At 34.9% G+C, this 21,874-nt stretch overlaps 2 protein-coding genes across 3 annotated transcripts in view; one reads left to right on the top strand and one right to left on the bottom strand.

Annotated features, from left to right (window-relative positions):
- Positions 1-1,037: 1,037 nt before the first annotated feature.
- LOC126778457 (protein lines) lies at positions 1,038-5,945 on the bottom strand. 2 transcript variants are annotated; one of them, XM_050502025.1, is made up of 2 exons: positions 5,805-5,945; positions 1,038-5,544 (listed from the first exon to the last, which is right to left on the bottom strand). In XM_050502025.1, the coding sequence occupies exon 2, from the start codon at positions 5,452-5,454 to the stop codon at positions 2,992-2,994; it is 2,463 nt and encodes an 820-aa protein (XP_050357982.1). In that variant the 5' UTR covers positions 5,455-5,544; positions 5,805-5,945; the 3' UTR covers positions 1,038-2,991. The 2 variants fall into 2 exon arrangements, with proteins under 2 accessions (XP_050357982.1, XP_050357981.1); XM_050502024.1 differs by having other exon boundaries at positions 5,774-5,939.
- An 802-nt stretch (positions 5,946-6,747) lies between these two features.
- Positions 6,748-21,874, top strand: part of LOC126778414 (serine/threonine-protein kinase MRCK beta) — a 52,087-nt gene continuing 36,960 nt past the window's right edge. The window contains exons 1-4 of the mRNA XM_050501914.1: positions 6,748-6,815; positions 7,603-7,808; positions 20,176-20,355; positions 21,565-21,686. Coding sequence (XP_050357871.1) covers positions 7,748-7,808; positions 20,176-20,355; positions 21,565-21,686 — 363 coding nt within the window. The 5' untranslated portion in view covers positions 6,748-6,815; positions 7,603-7,747. The remainder of the gene's footprint in view (positions 6,816-7,602; positions 7,809-20,175; positions 20,356-21,564; positions 21,687-21,874) is intronic.

Consider the following 21,874-nt stretch of genomic DNA (forward strand, 5'->3'; position numbering starts at 1 on the left):
CGTTTACTTGTAAAAGTATGTTTGCACAGTTAAGCTCGTGCTCAGAAGATTCATCAGAAATACTATTTATTATGTTTTATAATTATGAATAACGAGGATAATAACATAGGCAAGAGTATTAGATATTAGAGATATTGAGTGATTAAAATCCTCATAATAAAATCTAACAAGCATTACTTACCAAAACAATGAAATATGTTTATATGAAAAAAAAAAAAAAAAAAATTTAATAGCAACCTTTTACGCGACCGGTGATATAATAATCACAGGTTCTATGCACGGTTGTTTTCAGTTCGTATCGAATATCATCAAGATTTCCTCCTGACCGATTTAGACCTTTAGTAGTTTATGGATTCATTCAATTAAAAAAAAAAAAACTACCTACACAAATACTAGCGATTTGGTAGCGGCGGCGCGGTGCATTGACTGACAACGTCGCGTACACACAGCGTTGCGGCTGCGGTACCGTCTTTATGACCCCTTAAGTGTGTGAACCAACATAGGTTTCTATAACATCACTCTCATAATCCAATAAAAAGGTAATCCGACATGACCGGAATAACTTATATATTTTGTTGGCCTAATAATTAGAGCACTATACACTATTTTTAATAAAAGATTGTCGCTTAAGCCCGTTCAAGCAAGCACGTTCTTAATTTATATTCAATATTCATCGCGTGCTCAACGGTGAAGGCGAACATTTTGATTGAACCTGCATGTGTCTGATGAAATTCTCACAACCAGAAGGAAGCTGTAGCTTAGCAGTGGGGCATTTACTGCATAATTATTTTGCACATAATATCTAATTGACAAGATTGCTTTTCTTTTTAAACTTGATAATGATATATTCAATATTAAACAACACGTTTAACAGACGGGAAGACATAGCAATATTGTATTCCTGTCAAATTGGAGACAATTCAAATATAGAAGACGTTCTTTGTTCGATGCGCATTTCTTTTTCATGCCGTAGATCATTCAACAATACAAACTTATGAATATATTGTGTGAAATAAAACCAAAAATTACGGCTCATGTACAAAAATATTTCGTTTTATTGTTATATTTAATTACCATTACTATCATTAACAATGTATTATCTTAACTATTCAGATGCCTTTGTGTCACACAATCATGTGCACAGGTTTTTTTTTTTTAATTATTCAACGGAAGACGTGGATGTTATAGTAACAATGGCTGAATTGTGGCGGAGTGATGACATCCGCTCGAAATTGAACCTGATTTATTTTAAACAGTATAATATTTCATGGGTTAACAAACAGATAAAAAAAACTTGAATATTTTCAAGTTTAAGACTTATGGTGTGCTGTATTTATTTTGGCATCGATAAAATAATAATTATTTAATTTAGTTTATTTATTGGAATATTTGAAAAAAAAAAAACCGGAACATTGAATTTTTCGAAAATTATAATTGGCAAGAGGTATTACTTTTAATTGTTTTAAAAAAAAAGTAAAATTAATGTTCAGTATTGTAAGTGTTACGATAACAAATAAAGCTTAAATATTTTTATTATTATTTTTGAATGGACATTTAGTTATGAGATTCACTTCCCGCTTTTATCAAAGAATATTAACAATATAGAAACTTAATTGTAAAACAATATTGACATAAACATCTACATAACAGTCTGAGGTTAAATCAATAGGGACTAAAATTTATATAGCTTATAGTCAAAAATTACATTGTTACTTGGTACATTCGAAAATCAAAACATAATAAATTTAAATATATACTTTTTTAAATTTTAAATTTCACCTTTCACCTTCCGAAACCTCATTTGTTCTATTTAAAGCAGTTTTTATGTTAATTATATATTACGAATTAACCAAGTGTTTTTTTTTAACATAATAATGCATAGATTATTTTAATAGAACTTTTTCTATACATGAAACCATTAGAATTATCCAATTCGATTTGGCTCAATTGAAGAAGCTGGACCGAATATTATTTTTTTTTCGTTAACATATATTAAAAAAAAAAATCAACTGCAATTTCAAGTACATTTTAGCTATGTTCTTAAATTGAAATTTCTGTTTCACTTACGAAAAAATTCTATTTTGGATAAAATATAAGTATAAATTATAATAATGTTTTTAATACTGATTACATTTACACATTAAATGGTAATTGATGGCTATATATTTACAATTGTGACAAAGAATATAATTTAGTAGAAAAAAAAATTAAACCCGCATTTCATATGCATTAACACTACTAATATACAAATGTATAAAAATAATTTAATTCTACATAATAAAAATTACTATATAAAATAGAAAAAAAAACTAATATACCATAAATTAATTTAGCATAATTTAATACGAATGTATTGTACATGATTAAATTGGATTTATAATTACAGTAATGCAGTAAATGGAGATGAAAGCACCATGGTTTACATTAAGGCACTTTGTGTTTTTCTTTAAGGATTACAAATATTGGCAAAGAATTTTAATAACAATTTTTAGTCAGATGTCTAGAACTCAAAATCGCGCACGGTCACGTAAAGTACACATATTCGCCTTAATTAATGAATAAGGATACATTATCTGAAAATAAGCAATCTTTAAAATCAGATAGTTTTTAAATATGTTATATATTTTATTCAATAAAATGCCTTATAAAATTCAAATAATTTGGGAAGACTTTCATTGAGTTTAAAAAATAGTTAATATTACAACAATATAGTTAATATAAATTAATTAAACCATAACTAATTAGTAATTAAGCTATCGCTAACCCAATTAACAAACTCTGGAATGTTATCTATGCCGACAGTCTTTGTGAAATTTTTAAATGAAATCATAAAGATATTAAAAAAATCTCATTAAAAATGAAATTATCATATTTTAAATTACCATATATACTACGTTAAATTATTATTGTCTTATCTATATACATTAAAAATTTAAAATAGAAGAAAGAAAGTTTTTGTACCATTGATGATATTTGACAGTAAAATTTTATTCAGCTAAATTCATTACCTTCATAAAGGCTCTCACAGACCTCCAGAAGTCTAAGTACAGGACTGATGTTGTATGGGAATAAGGACTTAGAAACTAGCCTACTGATTTGCAGACGTAACCTTATCAATACTCTCATTGTATCATCTAGACCTCTTGTACCTCCAGAGTCTGCCTGTTGACATGTTTCAAGAAATTTAGGCCAATTACGTCTAACATATTTCAAAAATCTGAGCAAATACAGCAGGAAACATGTTTCATTACTCACAAGATAATCCAACAGAACATCACTATCGTGGGAAACGACTTTTAGGAATTCAATAAACGACATAATTGGATTCAACATGGGAATCAAGTCCGGATACATGGAATTCCTATAAACAATACCAACTGTTATATCTAACGTACATACCATCGACTCTATCAAATAATCATCTTGCTCGCTAAACAAATGTATCAACATTTTTGTAAATGGTGTCTCAGGATGAAATTCGAAACGATTTCTAATAAATACATCCAACTTTTTCAAAACATCACGGATGGATCTTTCCACAATTTGCATGTCTTGAATAGCATTGTAATCAGAGGAATCTATTGAACTATCTGACGAATCGCAACGCATTTCTTTAACAGTAACTGCTACAGACTTAAGAACTAATAAAGACATTCGTTGTAACATTGTTTTATCTACTTCATTACGTGTTTGTGCATTTTCTTCATTATCATCCTCTCCATAACTCTGATCAACTAACTGTATAGAAGATGATAAAGGAGCAACCTCTGACCCTAAAGAATAATCTGTTATCACTGTACAATCGTGACCTAGAAAACCAAAGCCGCTTCTACTACTTTGGACTCTAACTTCACTGAGAAGTCGGAAATCTTTAACATATCTTACAATAGAATGGGCGAGGCAACATATTTCTTCTGGCAATATATCTTGAAGGGCTAATGTCGATCCATAACAAAGTACCTCATTAAATAAACTAAGTATATGGGTATAAATTAAGCTCGGCAACATTGTATTGCGCAGTAAATCAACAAAGCCCTGCAAATCTGCATAAAATGGTTTAGTATCTATAACTGAGAGATTCGCTTTAACACTAATAATGTTTTCCCACAGAGAAAAAAAAGTTAATATACAATTTTCAGCATTAGATAAATTCAGGTACCTTAGTAGAAGCAGCTTCATGTTTTTAACTAAAATAGGCCAGTGATGCTCTAATGTTTTTATTGTTAAACATTTTATATGAGATGTGTCAAAGGATTCAGAGTCAGTTAGTATTACAGTTATGCATCCATGTTCATTTACTCGTTCTATCCTAGACTGAGGTGGTTCTGGGGACTCGGATTGTTCCATCCCGCTAATTGTTTGCTCAGAGGTAAACTTCAGAACGGGCTCACTAAGTTTAAATTGAGGTGGCTTACTGTTATCCGACTTTTCACCCGATGAAGTTGATGGTGCACTATGTGTTTGTAAGTTGGAAAAAGCACTATGTAAATTATCACTACGAGAATTAGAACTAGAAGGTATTTGTGCACTGTTATTACTACTACCGCAACTGGGACCACTTCTAAAAGGATTATCTTCTTGAACCTGCATATTTCCTGCTGTATTTACATAACTATTTTCTTCTAATGGGTGTTGCTCAACATCTTTCCACTCGACTATCCTCTTAATGATATCTAAGCTGAAGTTAATTTTTTGTACTGTTATCCTATTTATTCTATCAAAGAGGTATATGTTCTCTGTGATCTGTTGCAACCAATTCTCATCAACAGTATCTTTTGAAACTATTAAAAAGCTAGCCAATACTCTACACGCTACAAATGTAATAAACTTACTTTTGTTTTCCGATAATTCCACAACCTCTGTGATCCAATCGTGCCTATTCCTTACAAATATGTCACATGCATACATCAATCTCGAACATATTGTACCTGTGTTGTTTTGCTTTAAATAAATGTCAAACATGAGCTGCATAGTTGAAAGGTAAGTTAAAGAACAAGTCAGCGGCCAAGCTGCTATATGTAATCTTCTGTCAAATAGTTGAGACAGGGTTGTTTCATTAAAACCACACAAACATTGTCCAACTAAAGCATTTTGTAATATACGCAGCTCAGTAAGTAGTTTATCATCTGCAGCTGTCCATAATGCTACATTATTTGAACTGGAGGGATTAGTGCCAATGTTGTCACTTGGAAGCCTCAAAATGGCAGAACAATCGACTGCATCTTCACTTACAGTACCACTGTCAGGTGACTCGCCGTTTCTCAAGGTGTAATCTCCTGAGGTATCAACAGGCGGAGTCTCCGAATCATATATGTCCGTGAGAATATCCTCCGCAGATCTGTCGCTTCCATCATCGATATCAGGGCCATCAATTCTCTGTTTTTTCTTGACAGGTTGGTCTGAAGCCATCCCTTCATCTGACGTTGGAAAACAAACTTGCCCTCGTAAAACCATTAACCCGCGTGTATAGGCGCTCAAAATATGTACTTTGCACAATTAACGTGTATTCATTAATTCCATTTTGATATTCGTATTATGGTTACTCTGAAAATAAAAAGACAAATGAATGCATGACCTTTCCCACAGCTACCCAGTTACGCGGACAACAAAGCTACAGAATATTTCAATAGTCTCTTCAAGTTCTACGTAATACAAATGATAAAGTATTATTAAACATGTTTTAGAGTGGTCTTTAATTCAATAAATCTTTATTTTCTAGCATTCAAGTACTAGCTACAATTAACTTTCCAAAATATTTTGATGGCACACATACCATTGATGATAAAATGAGGTTGTTTACACACGTTTTATTGGCCTTGGTATCCATAAATTAATATCAAATATACACTTCACTCCAAAAACGTACTTGTAGTACATGAATTTGTTTGATATTTCCGTAAAAAAATTTAATTACTTAAAACACAACTTTGTTGAATAGAATATCGACTCCATTACGTATAATGACGCTCTATCAGTTGAGCTACTTTTTATTATGGAATTTTTTAACTTTTTATTTACTATTATGCTTAATAAATATAATACATATAAAATAACATTTTTATTTTTACAGTAATTCCATTAGTTATAAATATTGCTAGATTTAAATCAGAATATAATTTTAATTTAATAAAAGTATATCAACTGTAAGTATTTCCGGTTTAATAACTAGCAAGGACGTTGCCAGTTTGACGACTTCTGAATTTAGCAATTCCATAATGAGTAATAACAGGGAGCAAAAAAGTAACAACTTGAAAGCAAGTTAATGGTAAAAATTTAATTAAAATTAAATTTTTAGTTTCATTGCATACGAAGTTTTCGTTTATCGATATAAATAATATTATTAGTAAATTTAAATATGTAAATAAAAATAAAATCTTGTTGACATAATATATTATTCTAAACATAAAATACTATAAGACCATAGCAGAACAATATTGGTTAATTTTGAATGTTTTCATTATTTGAATATATTATTTATTAAAAGAGTTAAATAATTAAAGGTAAAATAAAAGTATTGAAGTTTTAAATAATATCGAAATTTATGTGCGGCAACATTTTTAGTGTCTTCGACTCCCCGAGGAAAATGTCTGCTTTCGAAAGACTCGAAAATTATTTTCATGCCGTAAAATAATAGATAAAACAATTATTATTAAAAGTTTAGAATATAGTCAGGTGAATATTTCTAATATAGAATACAATCGTGTCATTAGAGTGATCATGATGACTCATCGCAGTGTTTTTGCATAACAATCGATAGAATAAATTTAGGTTAAGATATTTGTGCTGTTGTATTCGGAGCTTTACAGCAAAACTTTGTAATGTATTATTTTTGATAAATCTAAAAATCGGTCATTTTAGATGCACGCAAGTACATATTTAGATTTATTTATAGTCTTGATGCGGAAATGTATCGATATGTCATCGGCTTTTAGCTTTAGTTTTTTTTTGTGTATAAAATGCTATGCTGTCTAAATAAAGTACAAATCTTAAGGTTGCGAAAGCGCTCCAGTATCGACTGACATTCGCAACCTTGTAATAAACGAATAGAAAGCATTAGACGTTGAATAACCAGACAATGGAGAAAACCTATCATTTCCTGTTAACCTGGTGATTAGACCTACAGAGTTCAGCCAGATACTTTATAATAAACAGTAGCTTAATTCTCGGATTTATTTTTATAACATTGTAAATAAATATTTAGTGATTTGATACCTGGCTTAATTTAGAAGTCCAATAATTTAGACAACACCCACTTCATTTATTTTATTTATATAAATAACATTGCAGTGCCAAGCAATATTTAGGTCGATTTTATTATACTTTTTATTTTAAATTCGTCAATAATATCCTGAGTATACTTAAACATTAAAATGCCTGTAATAATTTATCTCAAATTCTATAATTATAATTCAATCTGCTTATTATACATCAAAATATTATTTTGTTACAACACAATAATTTTTTCAATATATAAAACAAACATTCCTGAATTTGTTTGAACTTAGGTTTCCTTCATTGTTATATAGTAATCATTAAATAATTAACAAAAAGTGTTTGTAATATATAAAATTTAAACTTTGAGAAATAATATTTTTCTTACAGAAACTTTTAAAAATGGAAATAATAATTCGGACCGATGGAAATAAATAAGAAATTTTTGTTATTAAGTGAATCTCATTAAAAGTGTGTGTGAGGACATGTCCAGCAGTGTTTTTATTGGACTGTGGTATTTGTGAACAGCAACAAAATGTCTGACGAGGAAGATTCTTCCCCTGACTGGGCATTGGCGCCTACTAATAATGTACCAGGTAAATACAATTCTTTTCACCTATCATATATTATATTACCTTTATAAATAAATTAATGACTGGGTATTCTGATGTAAAAAAAAATTGCCCTTTAATTTTAAGGAAAAATATGCATTATATGATTTATTATTATTTATGGTTAATTAAGAGTAGATAGGCAACTAATAATGAGTTGTTAAACACTTGTGTAATGTTGATTAGGTAGGCAGATTCTTTAAATAACTATATATATATATCGGATATATCGGGTAAATACAACACTGACTGTTGATCAGACTATTATTTAAATTTTTCGAAATTAAGAATGATAATATAAGGCACATTTCATCAAAAACCTTGGATAGCTTGAAACTAAAAATAATTGAAAAAGTGATATTAAAATTCCCATCGAAATTCATTTTACAACAAGCTTAAAAGTGGAAAATAGTTTTGATAAACTTATAATATAATTTATTATACCAATAATTAATAAACTAGTAAACAAGATATTTATGGAAGTTTCTTATTCCCCCTTAAGTGTAGCCATATTAGCCAATCACATGTATATGTCTATTTCAATTACATGAGGAGTAAAGACAAATAAACAACTGAATTTGACATCATTGGTTGACTTTTTTTTTTATGTTTTTTTTTTTTCATTTGCGTAACAAACCATACATTCATTCTTAAAACTATAATTTTAACATTAGCACACATACCAGTCAAGTTTCCACTTATAACTAAAACATAATTAGAGCAGAACAAACAAATAATAATAAAAAAAAAATCATGAGAGAAGGGGAAATTTAATTTAAAGGATTAGGTTATAGGCTCTAACGCAAACTTCTTAAAGTTTGCGATTGATTCCGTAAATATATCATGATTAATCAATGGTATTCATTTTGGAATTACATTGTCTACAAACTTGTTGTCGAACGTTTTGAAGTAAAATTAAATTATAAGTAGTTAAGTATAATAGTCATTTTATAAATAAAGATTTATTAATCAAAAACAGTTTGTAGTCGCATGGAATATTTTAATCTTAGGTTTGTTTATATATATTTAGTGACATAGTAATCTTTTTTCATTTATACTGTGTTTAGCCAAGTCACAATAACAGGGAGATAATGTTTACGTAATATTTTTGTGTTCTAGTAATGTTTTTGTCATTATAATTATCAGTTGAAGATTACACTGAAATGACTAATAGAAGTTTGTTTATTTTCTATCATTTAATAACTAAACATTTTAAAATGTTATTAAAACTAAATATTTCTATTTATAATAAAATAGTTTTCGCTCTAGTTTTTTGGCAGGTGGTAAGTAGAAAAAAAGTTACTTGGGTTTTGTTCAAGCCCATCTGGTTTGGTACCACATTACATATTCTACTGCCAAACTGCAATACTTGTATATTTGTGTGTCTGTTTTATGGGTGAGTGAGCCAATGTAATTAACACAAGAGATATAACACCTTAGTTCCCAAGGTTAGTGGTAGTGCATTGGCAATTTAAAGCATGATTAATTTAATATATATTTCAGTTCTAATCTGTATTTTAAATAAAAAAAAAACATGGATTGCAATTTTAAACTAGCAGTAAAAACTCTTATTAAAATAATTTACATTTGAATATATATATATATATGAATATTATTGTGAAATAGTACTTGAGATAATCTTTAGTTGGTATTACTTGAAGAACATAAATATCTAAATTATATCAAAGCTTATCATAAGTTATTTAAGATATAGGTAACACTTAACATACATAAACTATTCTATTTATAAATTATTTTAATATACAAATTAATTTAATAATGAATTTGAAGAAAATAAATCGTAAACAAAAAAATACCTATTAAAATAAAAAATAAAAAGATACAGAGAAAAATATTAATATTATAAAGTATTTTTTATATAAACAATAAAAAAATATTGTTTATATAACATAGCCTACATGAAAATGGCTTCCGATACAAAACCAATACGTCTTCATCTATTTATATATTATGTATATTAGGTTCTCCTTATTCATCTATTATTGTTAGACCATTAATGTGGCTGTGTGAACTAAAATTTTACTACAATCAATTACATACGAATATCTACAAGAATCAAAAAGAAAAAAAAAACGATTTTCAAAAGTCGGGTACCAAGTTCACACAGCCCATTAATGCTTTATTATTTTTCTGATATATTTAGAAGAAATTAAACCCTGGTTGATATAGTTCTTGTAATTTCAGTAGATGTCTTTTATAATGCAGAAGATTTTCATATGTAATTATTACAATACAGGCCAGTTTGGTCATTTATCTTCATATTTGAATTTAAAAAAATAATAATGACACAGTGATGTATGTCATAAGATGATAAATATCCTATGTGTTATGAATAAATAATACTTGATAGTTAGGTCTTTAGGTTTTGAAAATATTTCGAAAGTATGCACCAAAATTATATTACTTGAATGTAATTAATTCAATCATATTTCATATGTCTCAAGGTTGAATTTAAATATATTAATAATTGCTTCTTAATTATATGAAATGATTACCAAACATTTGATTTGTTTGTTTAAAAAAATTATTCATTAACAAATTACTAAAGCACTAATGTCTAAAATTTATATGTTTTGTCCTTTGAAAATATGCCTTTTCTCTTTCTAACATGTTAATACTAAGACTCAAACTCAAGAGTCATTTGCGTTGGCTCTACTGTCTGAACCACACTGCTTAAATCGTAAACATATATCATATATAAATAATAGAATGCAATTTGTTTTTAAATAAGTTACGTTTTAAGATAAAGGTTATCTGTACTCAAATCTGTACTCAAAAAAACCGAGATGGCCCAGTGGTAAGAACGCGTGAATCTTAACCGATGATCGTGGGTTCAAACTCGGGCAAGCACTACTGAATTTTCATGTGCTTAATTTGTGATTATAATTCATCTCGTGCTTTACGGTGAAGGAAAACATCGTGAGGAAACCTGCATGTGTCTAATTTTACTGAAATTCTGCCACATGTGTTCCACCAACCCGCATTGGAGCAGCGTGGAATAAGCTCTCTAATAAATCCTCCTCAAAAAGAGGAGAGGTGGCCTTTAGTCCAGCAGTGGGATATTCACAGGCTATTACGGTTACGGTACTCAAATACGAAATACTAAAGATAATGGTCTGTGAATAGTAAGCCTAATATTGGTTCCATCTTTAGTACACGTCTTCTCCGCGTATAGCTTTGTTTATAATGGCAACTTCAACTTGTAAACTAGAGCAATATTTTCTAAGAGCTCTCGTGAAATAAGTTGAAGATGGCGACCAGCACGACTCGTGTTAAATGAACTGATTTCAACTTAGTTTAAACTTTAACCATTTTTATAATCTTTAAGTATTCAGTTCTTTATTTAGTGTTACGATGTTTTTCGCAGAGTAAGATATGAATTATACGAATAAATTAAGTACTTGAGTGTTGCTTGCCAGGGTTTGAACCGTCCACTGCTGGACGAGAGCCTCCTCCATAGAACGCCAACCATCCCGATCTTGGGCAGTCCGCATCCATCTCGTATCTGCCAATTTTTTTAAATCGTCGGTTCACCTTGCCACAGAACGTCCTACACTACGTTTGCCTAAGCGTGATCTCCACTCTAACACGTGTCGGCTCCATCGGTCATCAATGCGCCTGGAGACATGACCAGCCCACTTCCACTTCAGCGACCTAATTCTACGCGCGATGTCGGTGACTTTACTTCTCTGGCGAATGTCCTCGCCGTTGTTAATCTACGGTTAACAACCACGTGTTCCACTGGGTCAGCTCGGCTCATTCTTCACTTAGTGCCTTTTAAATTCGCCAGCGAAGCATATGTATATGTTATAGCTTTGTATTTGAACATCGAACCTAGAAAAAATGACGAAAATTAATAAACTGGAGAAGAGTTGTGTTTTCATTAAATAATCTTCATTAGTCTTAATCTTGTTTAGTCACATCGGCTTCTCAGCTTTCCTATAAATACATTTTGTATTAACCACATGAGTGATATATATATATATCATGTATTTATAAGGAACGTCATCAGACACTTATCATCAGATTAGCAAATTGCAGTTATTTCTTCTATTTTTTTATATTAAGTTACAAATATAAGAACTATCTTTTATTCTTCCGAAATAATTGTTTAATCTATTTGTAATCTTTGAAGCAGTGACTACATTCAAGATGTTTTGACAAAGTAGGAATACGTACGGTAGCTTCAGAATACATTTACAAAACTATTGTGTATATTCACAAAAAAAATAGATGATTTTATAATCGATATAGAAATACACGTTACACGTAACGCATGAAATAAACGCGAAAATTAAACACATTCTTGGTACACTGAGTTTCCTACATTGAAAAATATATACAAACTTCTATAATAAAATACATGATCGATTCAGAACAACTTAATTTCTTGGAAACATTGGCCGTACACTAAGAGTACAGCGAAAGGTAATCACTGATGAAAAATGAAATGATTCCACCGGGGAACTTAACTGCGTACTCCGAGCGGTATGACGTACCGTATCCACAGGCACTTTTTATATGTGTCGAACTCTGCGGTAAGAATGGTGGTAGGGCTTTGTTTTTCTTTTATAGAATAGGAAGGCGGACGAGCATATGGGCCACCTGATGGTAAGTGGTCACCAAACGCCCTTAGACATTAGCATTGTCAGAAATGTTAACCATCGCTTACATCACCAACGCACCACCAACCTTGGGAACTAAAATGTTATGTCCCTTGTGCCTGTAATTACACTGGCTCACTCACCCTTCAAACCGGAACACAACAATACCAAGTACTGCTGTTTTGCGGTAGAATATCTGATGAGTGGGTGGTACCTACCCAGACGAGCTTGCACAAAGCTCAACCACCAGTAAACACGGAAAAAGCTCATCTGCGTCTCGTTTGTGCAAGCTCGTCTGGGTGGGTACCATCCACTCATCAGATATTCTACCTCAAAACAGCAGTACTTGGTACAGCCCATAGCTGGTCCAATCCAATCTATTCAATAAAAAAAAGAGTGAAGTCGGTGCTTACTACAACGTTCTCTCACCACCCAATAACTACGAAGCTTGAGCCTCTTTCTAAGTTTGAGTGAGAGGTACTGGGTTATTTGGATACATACACTAAAATCTCTGGCCGCTAAGCTCGAAGAATACGGAAAATCGTTTTCATTTTTCTTTTCACTTGATCGCGTTCATGGTAATAATAATAAAAATATATAGTATGATTTTTATCATATATCTGGGTTCAAGATCTTATGCAAACGAAATCCTAAAAAACGAGCTCGTTATAACGTTGATAAATAAACAGTAACAAGCAAGGCTGCTTCATTTAGCATTACCTAATTAGCAACAGCCGTTGATACGAATTAATTAAAATTTTATAAGCACTGATTCATCGTCTACTATGGTGTACAATTACATTGTAATATATTATTGTTCATTTAAGGCTATGGGATATCCTCTTTGTATAGACGCATTGTTTTGGACATGTTTCCTGTAGATTGTTGTGCGTATGAAAAAAAAAAAGTTTATTGTACTGTGAAAATTATACAGTTATATATGGATTGATGAAACCCGATAGTGATGCGATTAAAGTTTTTTTTTGTTATCTCTCGTTGGTCTAGTAGCCCGGGTTTAAACCCTCAATTCCTTTTGAAACATTCTCAGTAATACTCAGGAGAAGTTGGAAGAGTTGACACTCCCGTTCCACGGATGGTTGTTCAAGTTTTACAACCTTCCGAACCTTTTAGTCCTGGGCTTGAACTATTCGGTCCGACTATGTGTAAGATTAGAGTGCACTCGTGTTTGCGGACACATTGTGTAGTATGTCCCGTTTTCTTCGAGAATGGCCGTCGCGGCAAAAATCGGTCAAGAGACGTCAAAGTAATTTTAAAGCAGGCACGCTTTTGTTATTTCATCAATGAGGCACATGAATAGAAAAGGTATAGAATATGTTTTCTATTTCTTAAAATATAAGAAGAGTAATCGGTAAACAAGTGCTAGTATTGAATCCTTTATCTTTACTCACGATACAGGATTAGGTCTCTAGTGTGGGAACTAACGTATAATTTAAAAATATGTTAATTTCAAGTTGTTATTTGTTAAATATATATATTACTTATTTTTTATTTATACAGCAATTCGATCTCACCGCTAAGCAAGGGTCTCTGAAGTCTAGGGGCGTAGCTCTTGATGGGCCCTGTATCAAAATTTGATGGGGGTCCTTCATCTTAACAGCGGCGATGATCTTTTCTTTCACGTTCAAATTTAACTATTTCCTTTTCAAATGTGTGTAATCTTTTCATTTTTTCCCGGGAAATTTAATAAACGTTTTTACAGGTCGAGTGAGATCTTGGATAACATTTTACGGGACCCCTACAGCAAGGGGCCCCGTAAATCTTAAGGGGCCTTATCTTCGATACTGCTGAAGTCTGAACCTTATGAAGCGTAATACACCACATTGCGTTAGTGAATATTAATAATTTGTACGTGGTGTGATCTCTTCTTATTAGTAGGAATGTAAAAGTTATGTCTAATAAATTAGTTAGTGTTTTTAATTTGTCTTATAAGGATTCAAGGTTTGAATTGCATATAAACAACTGGATATTGACTTGTGTTTTAAAGTACATTCGACATTTTTTTTTTTGAATAACTTGATTAGTTAACGTCGATAAATGTACAACCGCTAGGCTAAGTCTCTGCTTCTTTTGAGGAAAAGGTTTTAAGCTTATTCGGTCACGTTGCTCTATTTCGAGTTGATGTTGTTCATCTGACACAATAATCCTTACGGTATTTTTCTTCATCGCCGGAAAATTCAATGGTGCTTGCCTAGATTTGAATCCGTAATCATGATTCATTCACATGCTAAGCCACTGCCATATTGGCTCAGTCGTGCAGTAAAAATCTATAAAAAGAAGTGCAACACTATTCCGTTACAAAAATATTTAATGTCTTCAATCCCATGACACATATTCACTTTTCAATATATCTTGGTCGAGTTTTATACGTCGAGATTGAGTTTTTAATTGAAAAAATCGAGTGTATACGTAATTAGCATTTTAAATATCTATGAAAATAATATTTTAATTTAACTGTGATCACTTTTAAGTTCATACGATACATAGTTTAAAAATTGAATTAATATGTCATAAAATAATTACTTAAACAAAGATTATTTGTTTAAGTAAATTACTTTTATTACTTTAACACAATAAACCGGACACAAACCTACAGTAACTCTTTTACTGCAAAAACCATCAAACTTTGGAATGCACTACCCACAGATATTCGGCAGTCGAATTCATTGAGTATTTTTAAATACCGCTTGAAAAGCTATTATTTGTCCATTTCCAAGTAAGGTATGTATGTATGTATGAAATAGTATGTGGTTTATAATTTATCTATATATAATTTTATACTCTATAATTATATATAATATGTATATGCTAAGTAATAATTATATATGTGTATGTATATATATATATACATATATTTGTATGAATGTATATGTGTATGTGTGTGTATGTATGTATGTATGTATGTATGTATGTATATGTGGTTAGTGGGATGTAGATATGTTTTTTTTTTTTTTTTTTATATTCGCCGGGAGGGCAAATGACTCTACTCCACCTGATGGTAAGTGGTAGTAGAGTCCAAACGCGACGACGGCCAGTACAGACGGGAAAAACGTTCTGCACTAGCCGCCTTCGCCTTGCCGGCCCGCAAGATGCCTCTTCACGCCTCGTTTGAAGGAACCCGGGTTGTAAGAGGAGGGGAACACGTGAGCTGGTAAGGAATTCCATTTTTTGGAAGTGCGACAAAGAAAGGAGTTGCCAAATTTCTTTGTTCGCGATGGAATTGATGTCACAGTTAGGCGGTGACATCGAGAACCAGCTCGCGTGGACTTAAGAAGGAAGGGGGAAGCAGGAATTAGAGAGAATAATTCCTCAGAGCACTCGCCGTGATACAGTCGATAGAAAGCGCTCAGTGCTGCTATCTCACGACGCAATTGTAAAGGTTCAAGGGTGTTTGTGACCTTTACGTCGCCAATAATGCGTACGGCACGTCGCTGCAACCGGTCCAAGGCCTCAAGTAGGTACTTAGCGGAGCCATCCCAAAGGTGCGAGCAATATTCCACGCAAGACCGTACCTGTGTTTTGTACAGCAGGCACAGTTGTTGTGGCGTGAAAAAGCGCCGCACCTTGTTCAGAACTCCGAGTTTCCGTGAAGCTGTTTTTATAACAGCCTCGATGTAATCCCTTGGACTAAGGTCGCAGCGAACGTCAATCCCCAGCATGGCGATTTTGCTTTGCATCACCAGCGGAGTACCACAGAGGGAGGGGAGAGGGGAAAATGTTGACTTTTTCGCCGTGAGAGCGCATACCTGTGTTTTCTTGGCATTAAACTCAACAAGATTATCAGAGCCCCATTTGGCGATGAGCTCTAACGTCCTATCGAGTTCAATGACAAGATTCTCCCGCCTCTCCTCAGTTTCCGCCCGCCCAGCCACTGCGCGTCCGTGGTATCCACCATGCACTGTACTATCATCTGCATAGGAATGTATGTTCCCAAGGGAGAGCATATCATTGATATGCAAAAGAAAGAGTGTGGGAGATAGCACAGATCCCTGGGGGACCCCAGCATTCACTACATAGAATTGTGAAGCGCAACCATCTACTAAAACACGAAGGCTACGCTTGTGTAGGAAGCTGGCAATCCAGGTGCATAGCTGAGCAGGCAGACCATATGCCGGTAGCTTGGAGAGAAGACTTCTGTGCCAGACCCTGTCGAAAGCCTTGGAGATATCGAGGCTGACAGCCAACGATTCTCCATGCTTGTCGATAGCTTCACTCCAGAGGTGTGTTACGTACGCTAGAAGATCACCTGTGGACCGTTTTGGTCGAAACCCGTACTGACGATCATTAATCAGACAGTGATCTTCTAGGTAATGGATCAGTTGGTTGTTTAAAATCCGTTCCATCACCTTACAAAGTACTGAGGTGATAGCTATTGGCCGATAATTTGCCGGGTCAGACCGATCCCCTTTTTTGGGAACCGCTTGCACATTAGCTCTTCTCCAAGCCTCCGGCACACTTCCCGAAGAGAGAGAAAGTTGAAACAGGCGCGTTAATACAGGAGACAGCTCCGCTGCGCACTTCTTCAGCACTATGGCTGGTATTCCATCGGGACCGTTGGCTTTCCGTACATCAAGTGATTGCAGCTCCGCACGCACATCACGTTGCCTGATTTTAATGTCAGGCATCGTATGGCCACATGCAGGTATTGTAGGTGGCAGTGCACTACAATCATCGATAACGGAATTGTCGGCAAAGAGTTTAGCCAGGAGATCAGCTTGCTCTTGCGGACTGTGAGCTAGCGATCCGTCCGGATTTCTGAGCGGTGGCAGCGAAGGTTGGCAGAAATTGTTTTGCACAAACTTGGTCAGACGCCAGAAGCTACGGGAGCCCCTAGGATGCGAAACAAGGTCATGACCAATCTGTACAATGCGCTGTGCATCCGCTCTCGTGTATGCCTTTCTACAGGACTTGGAATTTTTATTATAGTTTGCTTTCAGTGAGTCAATGTTAGATGCCCCGCTAATACAGCCGTTGATCCACTTGCGATATGCCGCCTGCTTAGATGATACAGCATCGGCACATTCACGAGTGAACCAACGGTTACGCGTACTCCTACTGACGAGATCTGAGCTAGGAATGTAGTATTCCATTCCCAGCATGATCTCGCCAGCAACAGCAGCGGCACTAGCTGTCGGGTCATTCCCACTGAAGCAACGTTCCTTCCAAGGGACCGACGCATAGTAATCGCGCATACCGTCCCAATCCGCCGACTTATAGTGCCAAACGCGACGTTTGCATACCACTAGTGGCGGCAGCTTGGCCTGTGGCACTCTGGTAGAAATAAGGCTGTGATCCGAAGAGCCAAGAGGAGCCTGAACCACAACCTGATATTCCACCGGGTGAGAAGTCAACAGAAGGTCCAGTAGAGAAGGTGCTTGCCCATCAATGTCTGGGATCCTGGTGGGCTGATCAACCAGTTGGGTCAAGTCATGTGTGAGAGCAAAAGCATGAGCAGTCCTTCCGGCATGGTCAGTTTTGAGGGATTTCAACCAGGATTCGTGGTGAGCATTAAAATCCCCCAAAAACACCAATTCCGCGTTAGGAAATTGCTCTTGCGCAGCATCTGCCACCCGACTAAGATGGTCAAATAATCGGCTTGTCTCCAAGTCGCCATTGTGGGATCTGTAGAGGCACACGTAGACTCGGCTCTGACGAACCAGGTCCACACGTACCACCAACATGGAGAAGGAGGGGTCCTCCAAGCAGCGCAGTCGGTGACAGCAAACATCCGTCCTGACGAACAAGCATACTCCGGCTTTCGCTTTGAAGGATTCTTCAAGCGTGTAGCCGGGATAATTAAGGTAGCTGGTATCGGCAGGACGGAGTATTTGTGTCTCCGTGAGAAACAACATTGCTGGCCGTGCTGTCTCGAGATGGTGGTGGACAGCGTTGAGGTTAGTGTGGAGTCCTCGGATGTTAGAGAACTCGACCTCAAACAGCGAGGGTATGGTAGGGGTGTGCACCGCTGTACGACCGTTATTTCTTTTTTGTTGCGCCATTTGGGAAAAATGAAATGGAAAAGAGACCTGAAGCGAGCGATGTATTGCCACGATAGGGATGGGCAAAGTGTGGAGGCGTGTTTCCCCAAGTGGTTGCCAAAAGGAAAAATACACTGACCCACCGGAGGGAAGGGCCCCCGAACCCCCCCGGAAGTGGCCGCCGGGACCCCACCTACCGGTCACCAACCGGCACGACGGTCCACCCCGAGATTATGCGTGGCCTGGTGGGGCAGCCTCACGAGCTGGTTAGGCACGCTCGGGCCCCTGTACTATGCCACGGGCGGCCAGCGGAACAGCCGTTTCTTCGGGTCTCCCTGACCGGCAGGTCAATACAGTTTCCCCCGGCATTGGTTCAACAGCCGTCTCCAATTGGACCAACACCCATCGCAGCAATACTCGCTCGGGCTCTGGCTGTACGCTGGCTGACCTCGAAACGCGGCTGCAAGCCACTTCACGAGTTTTTCACCATGCGTACGGTGGTAACAAGCCAGGCGGATGTTAGCATCCTACCACCAGATGAGCAGATGGTCGCTCAGATATCCCTTAGTCGCCTCTTACGACACCCATGGGAAAGAGAGGGGCAGTGAAATGTATTCTTTCTCCGTCACTGCACGGATAAATATATGTGTAGTCTATTAAATATTTAGTATCTCCTTTTTATATGTAAATGCACTTACCTGTTCTCTTACAAAATTCTTTCACCAAAGGTTGTCTGTTAGAGATCGCTATAAGCGATAAGACCGCCTTTGCGCACCATTTTTTATTTTCTTTTTCTTTGATTGTTTCCTACTTCTCTCATTTTATGTATATGTTGTGCAAAAAGTGTTAAATAAATAAATAAATAAATAAATAATAAACCGTTACAAAATTATTCATATTAGATGATAAAAGTGATGCAGCTGTATTTACCAAAGAACAATTTAAAAACACTCGTCTAATGGCTAGCTTGTACAACTGTAGGTTCCGTGATCTCGGTTTTGGAAAATGGAAGTTATTCGTTTTAACCATCCTCAAGCCTCAGTATTGTCTCGAATTTAGGAATCTAATTGTGTAGACAGTTTACACTTCCAGTGCTTAAGCTGTTGGTTCTGCACCTGATCTCTATTTCTGTCTCGGTTTTCTGTGCTATTGTATTACGAGATAGAGTCTAGAGTACTCCTGTGATGACGTACGCCATTGTAACACAGTAATCGTATCGCGCAGTTGCCTAGACTGTGATTGCCTGCCGTGTACAAAACTTCGAGAGGATATTAAAGAACTCATTACTGATAGTCTCGATTGGTACACTGATCGAAATATATTTAATATTCAATCATATTATACATAATCTGAAATTTAAATTAGGAACATAATACAAAGAATAAGAATGAGAGTGCCCTTTGTTGTCTCTAAAATAATTTAAAATTAAAAACTTAAGTTAAATTGTTAAGTGATTTTAAGTTAGCCTAAACGGTGGATTTACCATCAGGATTATCAGACCAATTATGTCGTGTCAACTCAAGGTCAAAGTTGTTTAATTATCTTTACTCCTGTCTTCGGAATTGATATGATAAATAATAAAGAAGTTTTGTGTAATTAAAAAAAAAAACGTACTTAAACTTAAATCGACCTCGAAATGAACTCGAATCTAAATAATATAATTTTTTTGAATGCGATTGTGATTCTGTGTTATGTATTATCAATAGTATTCATATTACTTTTTTTTATCAGTTCTAGGTATAAAGAGGTTAAAGCAGATAGAGACGATGTTCGTCTCGCGACGTCTGCAAGGTCCAAGAACTCAGGGACTGAGCGTGGAGACGCTCCTGGACATGCTGCTTGTGCTGTACGATGAGTGCTGTAACAGCAGTCTGAGGCGGGAGAAGGCGATAGCTGACTTTATACAATATGGTTAGTAATAAAATACCTGCATGATATAACATCTAAGGCCGGAGTAAGGACTTATTATATATATATATATACTCGTAAGTACAGTAGTAAGTAATATATATATATATATATATATACTCGTAAGTAAGGACTTATTATATATATATATATATATATATATATATATATAATAAGTCCTTACTCCGGCTTATATATATATATATATATAATAAGTCCTTACTCCGAAGAGTTTAGTGTGAAATTGTATTTTGGCTGGGTCTAAAGGTTCTAGGCTTTGGTCGTCAGAGCATTACGGTAGCATGCGCAAGCAATTCCGTGGCGCTCCTTGTTAAGACGGAAAGGGTATCCCTGGTTTTTAGTGGGTGTTCCGAAGTTCGCACTCGGTGCCTTGGACACCGGCGAGCCCCCCACTGTTCCTATAGAGGAAACGCGTAATACGTTTTTCCAGCGTTAAAAAAAGAGGGTCTAGTCTTTGGTGCCTTGTAGGCCTAGGCGTAAATCCGGGGCTGATGACCCCTATATGATCCCCGATATCATTATACATGATTCAAAGTCAAAAAAGCTTTTTATACAGTTGAGTGACGATCAATTATACTTTAATTAATATTGCTCATTGAATGCATTTTTAAAACCCGCTATCATTCCCTTCAACTGAGCGTAACTTGGGTGTGAGTAAGAACATTTGTAAGTCAAAAGGGACCGCGACCGGTAATACCTACCTACTATATATATATATATATATATATATATATATATATATATATATATATATATAATACTGTTGTTGAAACTTCGAAATTGAATATCATACTTAAATCGTACTCAATGTACCAAGGGCGTTGAAAGTTGCGTGATGTTTGGACAAAGTGATTGGTGTTTATTCGATTTTGGATTTTCTATGCACGGGAAATGAGGAATTGGCTTATTTATTTAAAATATCTTCCTCATCGCTTTCTATGCATAACTGGGTATTAGATTGAGAATTTCATTTGACTAACGTTCTATACATCAATTTTAAAACTTGAACCAGTTGAACAAGGAACCAGTCGGTATTATTGGATACCATAAACGGTGGAAGCGCTTTTCTAAATTTCGTACAGCACGAGTGTCGATGGGTGAAGGTGACGAGTGTTATCATTATTACTCATGTATTACGTCTGTTATGTGAATAAAATATGATTTCTATATACATATTATTATATATTACAGTGAAACCGGTCGCCACAGCTCTGAAGCGGTTACGATTGTCTCGGGACGATTTTGAACTCGTCAAAGTGATAGGACGAGGTGCCTTCGGGGAGGTTTGCGTCGTAAGAGCGTCTTTCATGCAGGTAAGTCGATAATTTACATGATTTCGCACAGTCGATTGTATTGTCGTATTATTTGTTACCGTAGTTTAGGAGAGATCTTGCCGCGGATGCGTTATATCAACTCGATCCCGCAGCCTCTCCAATCCGTGCTGAGGACGCATCGCATTGGTTTTAGTGGGTAAGAATCCCACATAACCCAGTTCAATATG

This window comes from Nymphalis io, chromosome 26, assembly GCF_905147045.1.
Source record: "Nymphalis io chromosome 26, ilAglIoxx1.1, whole genome shotgun sequence".
NCBI lineage: Eukaryota > Metazoa > Arthropoda > Insecta > Lepidoptera > Nymphalidae > Nymphalis > Nymphalis io.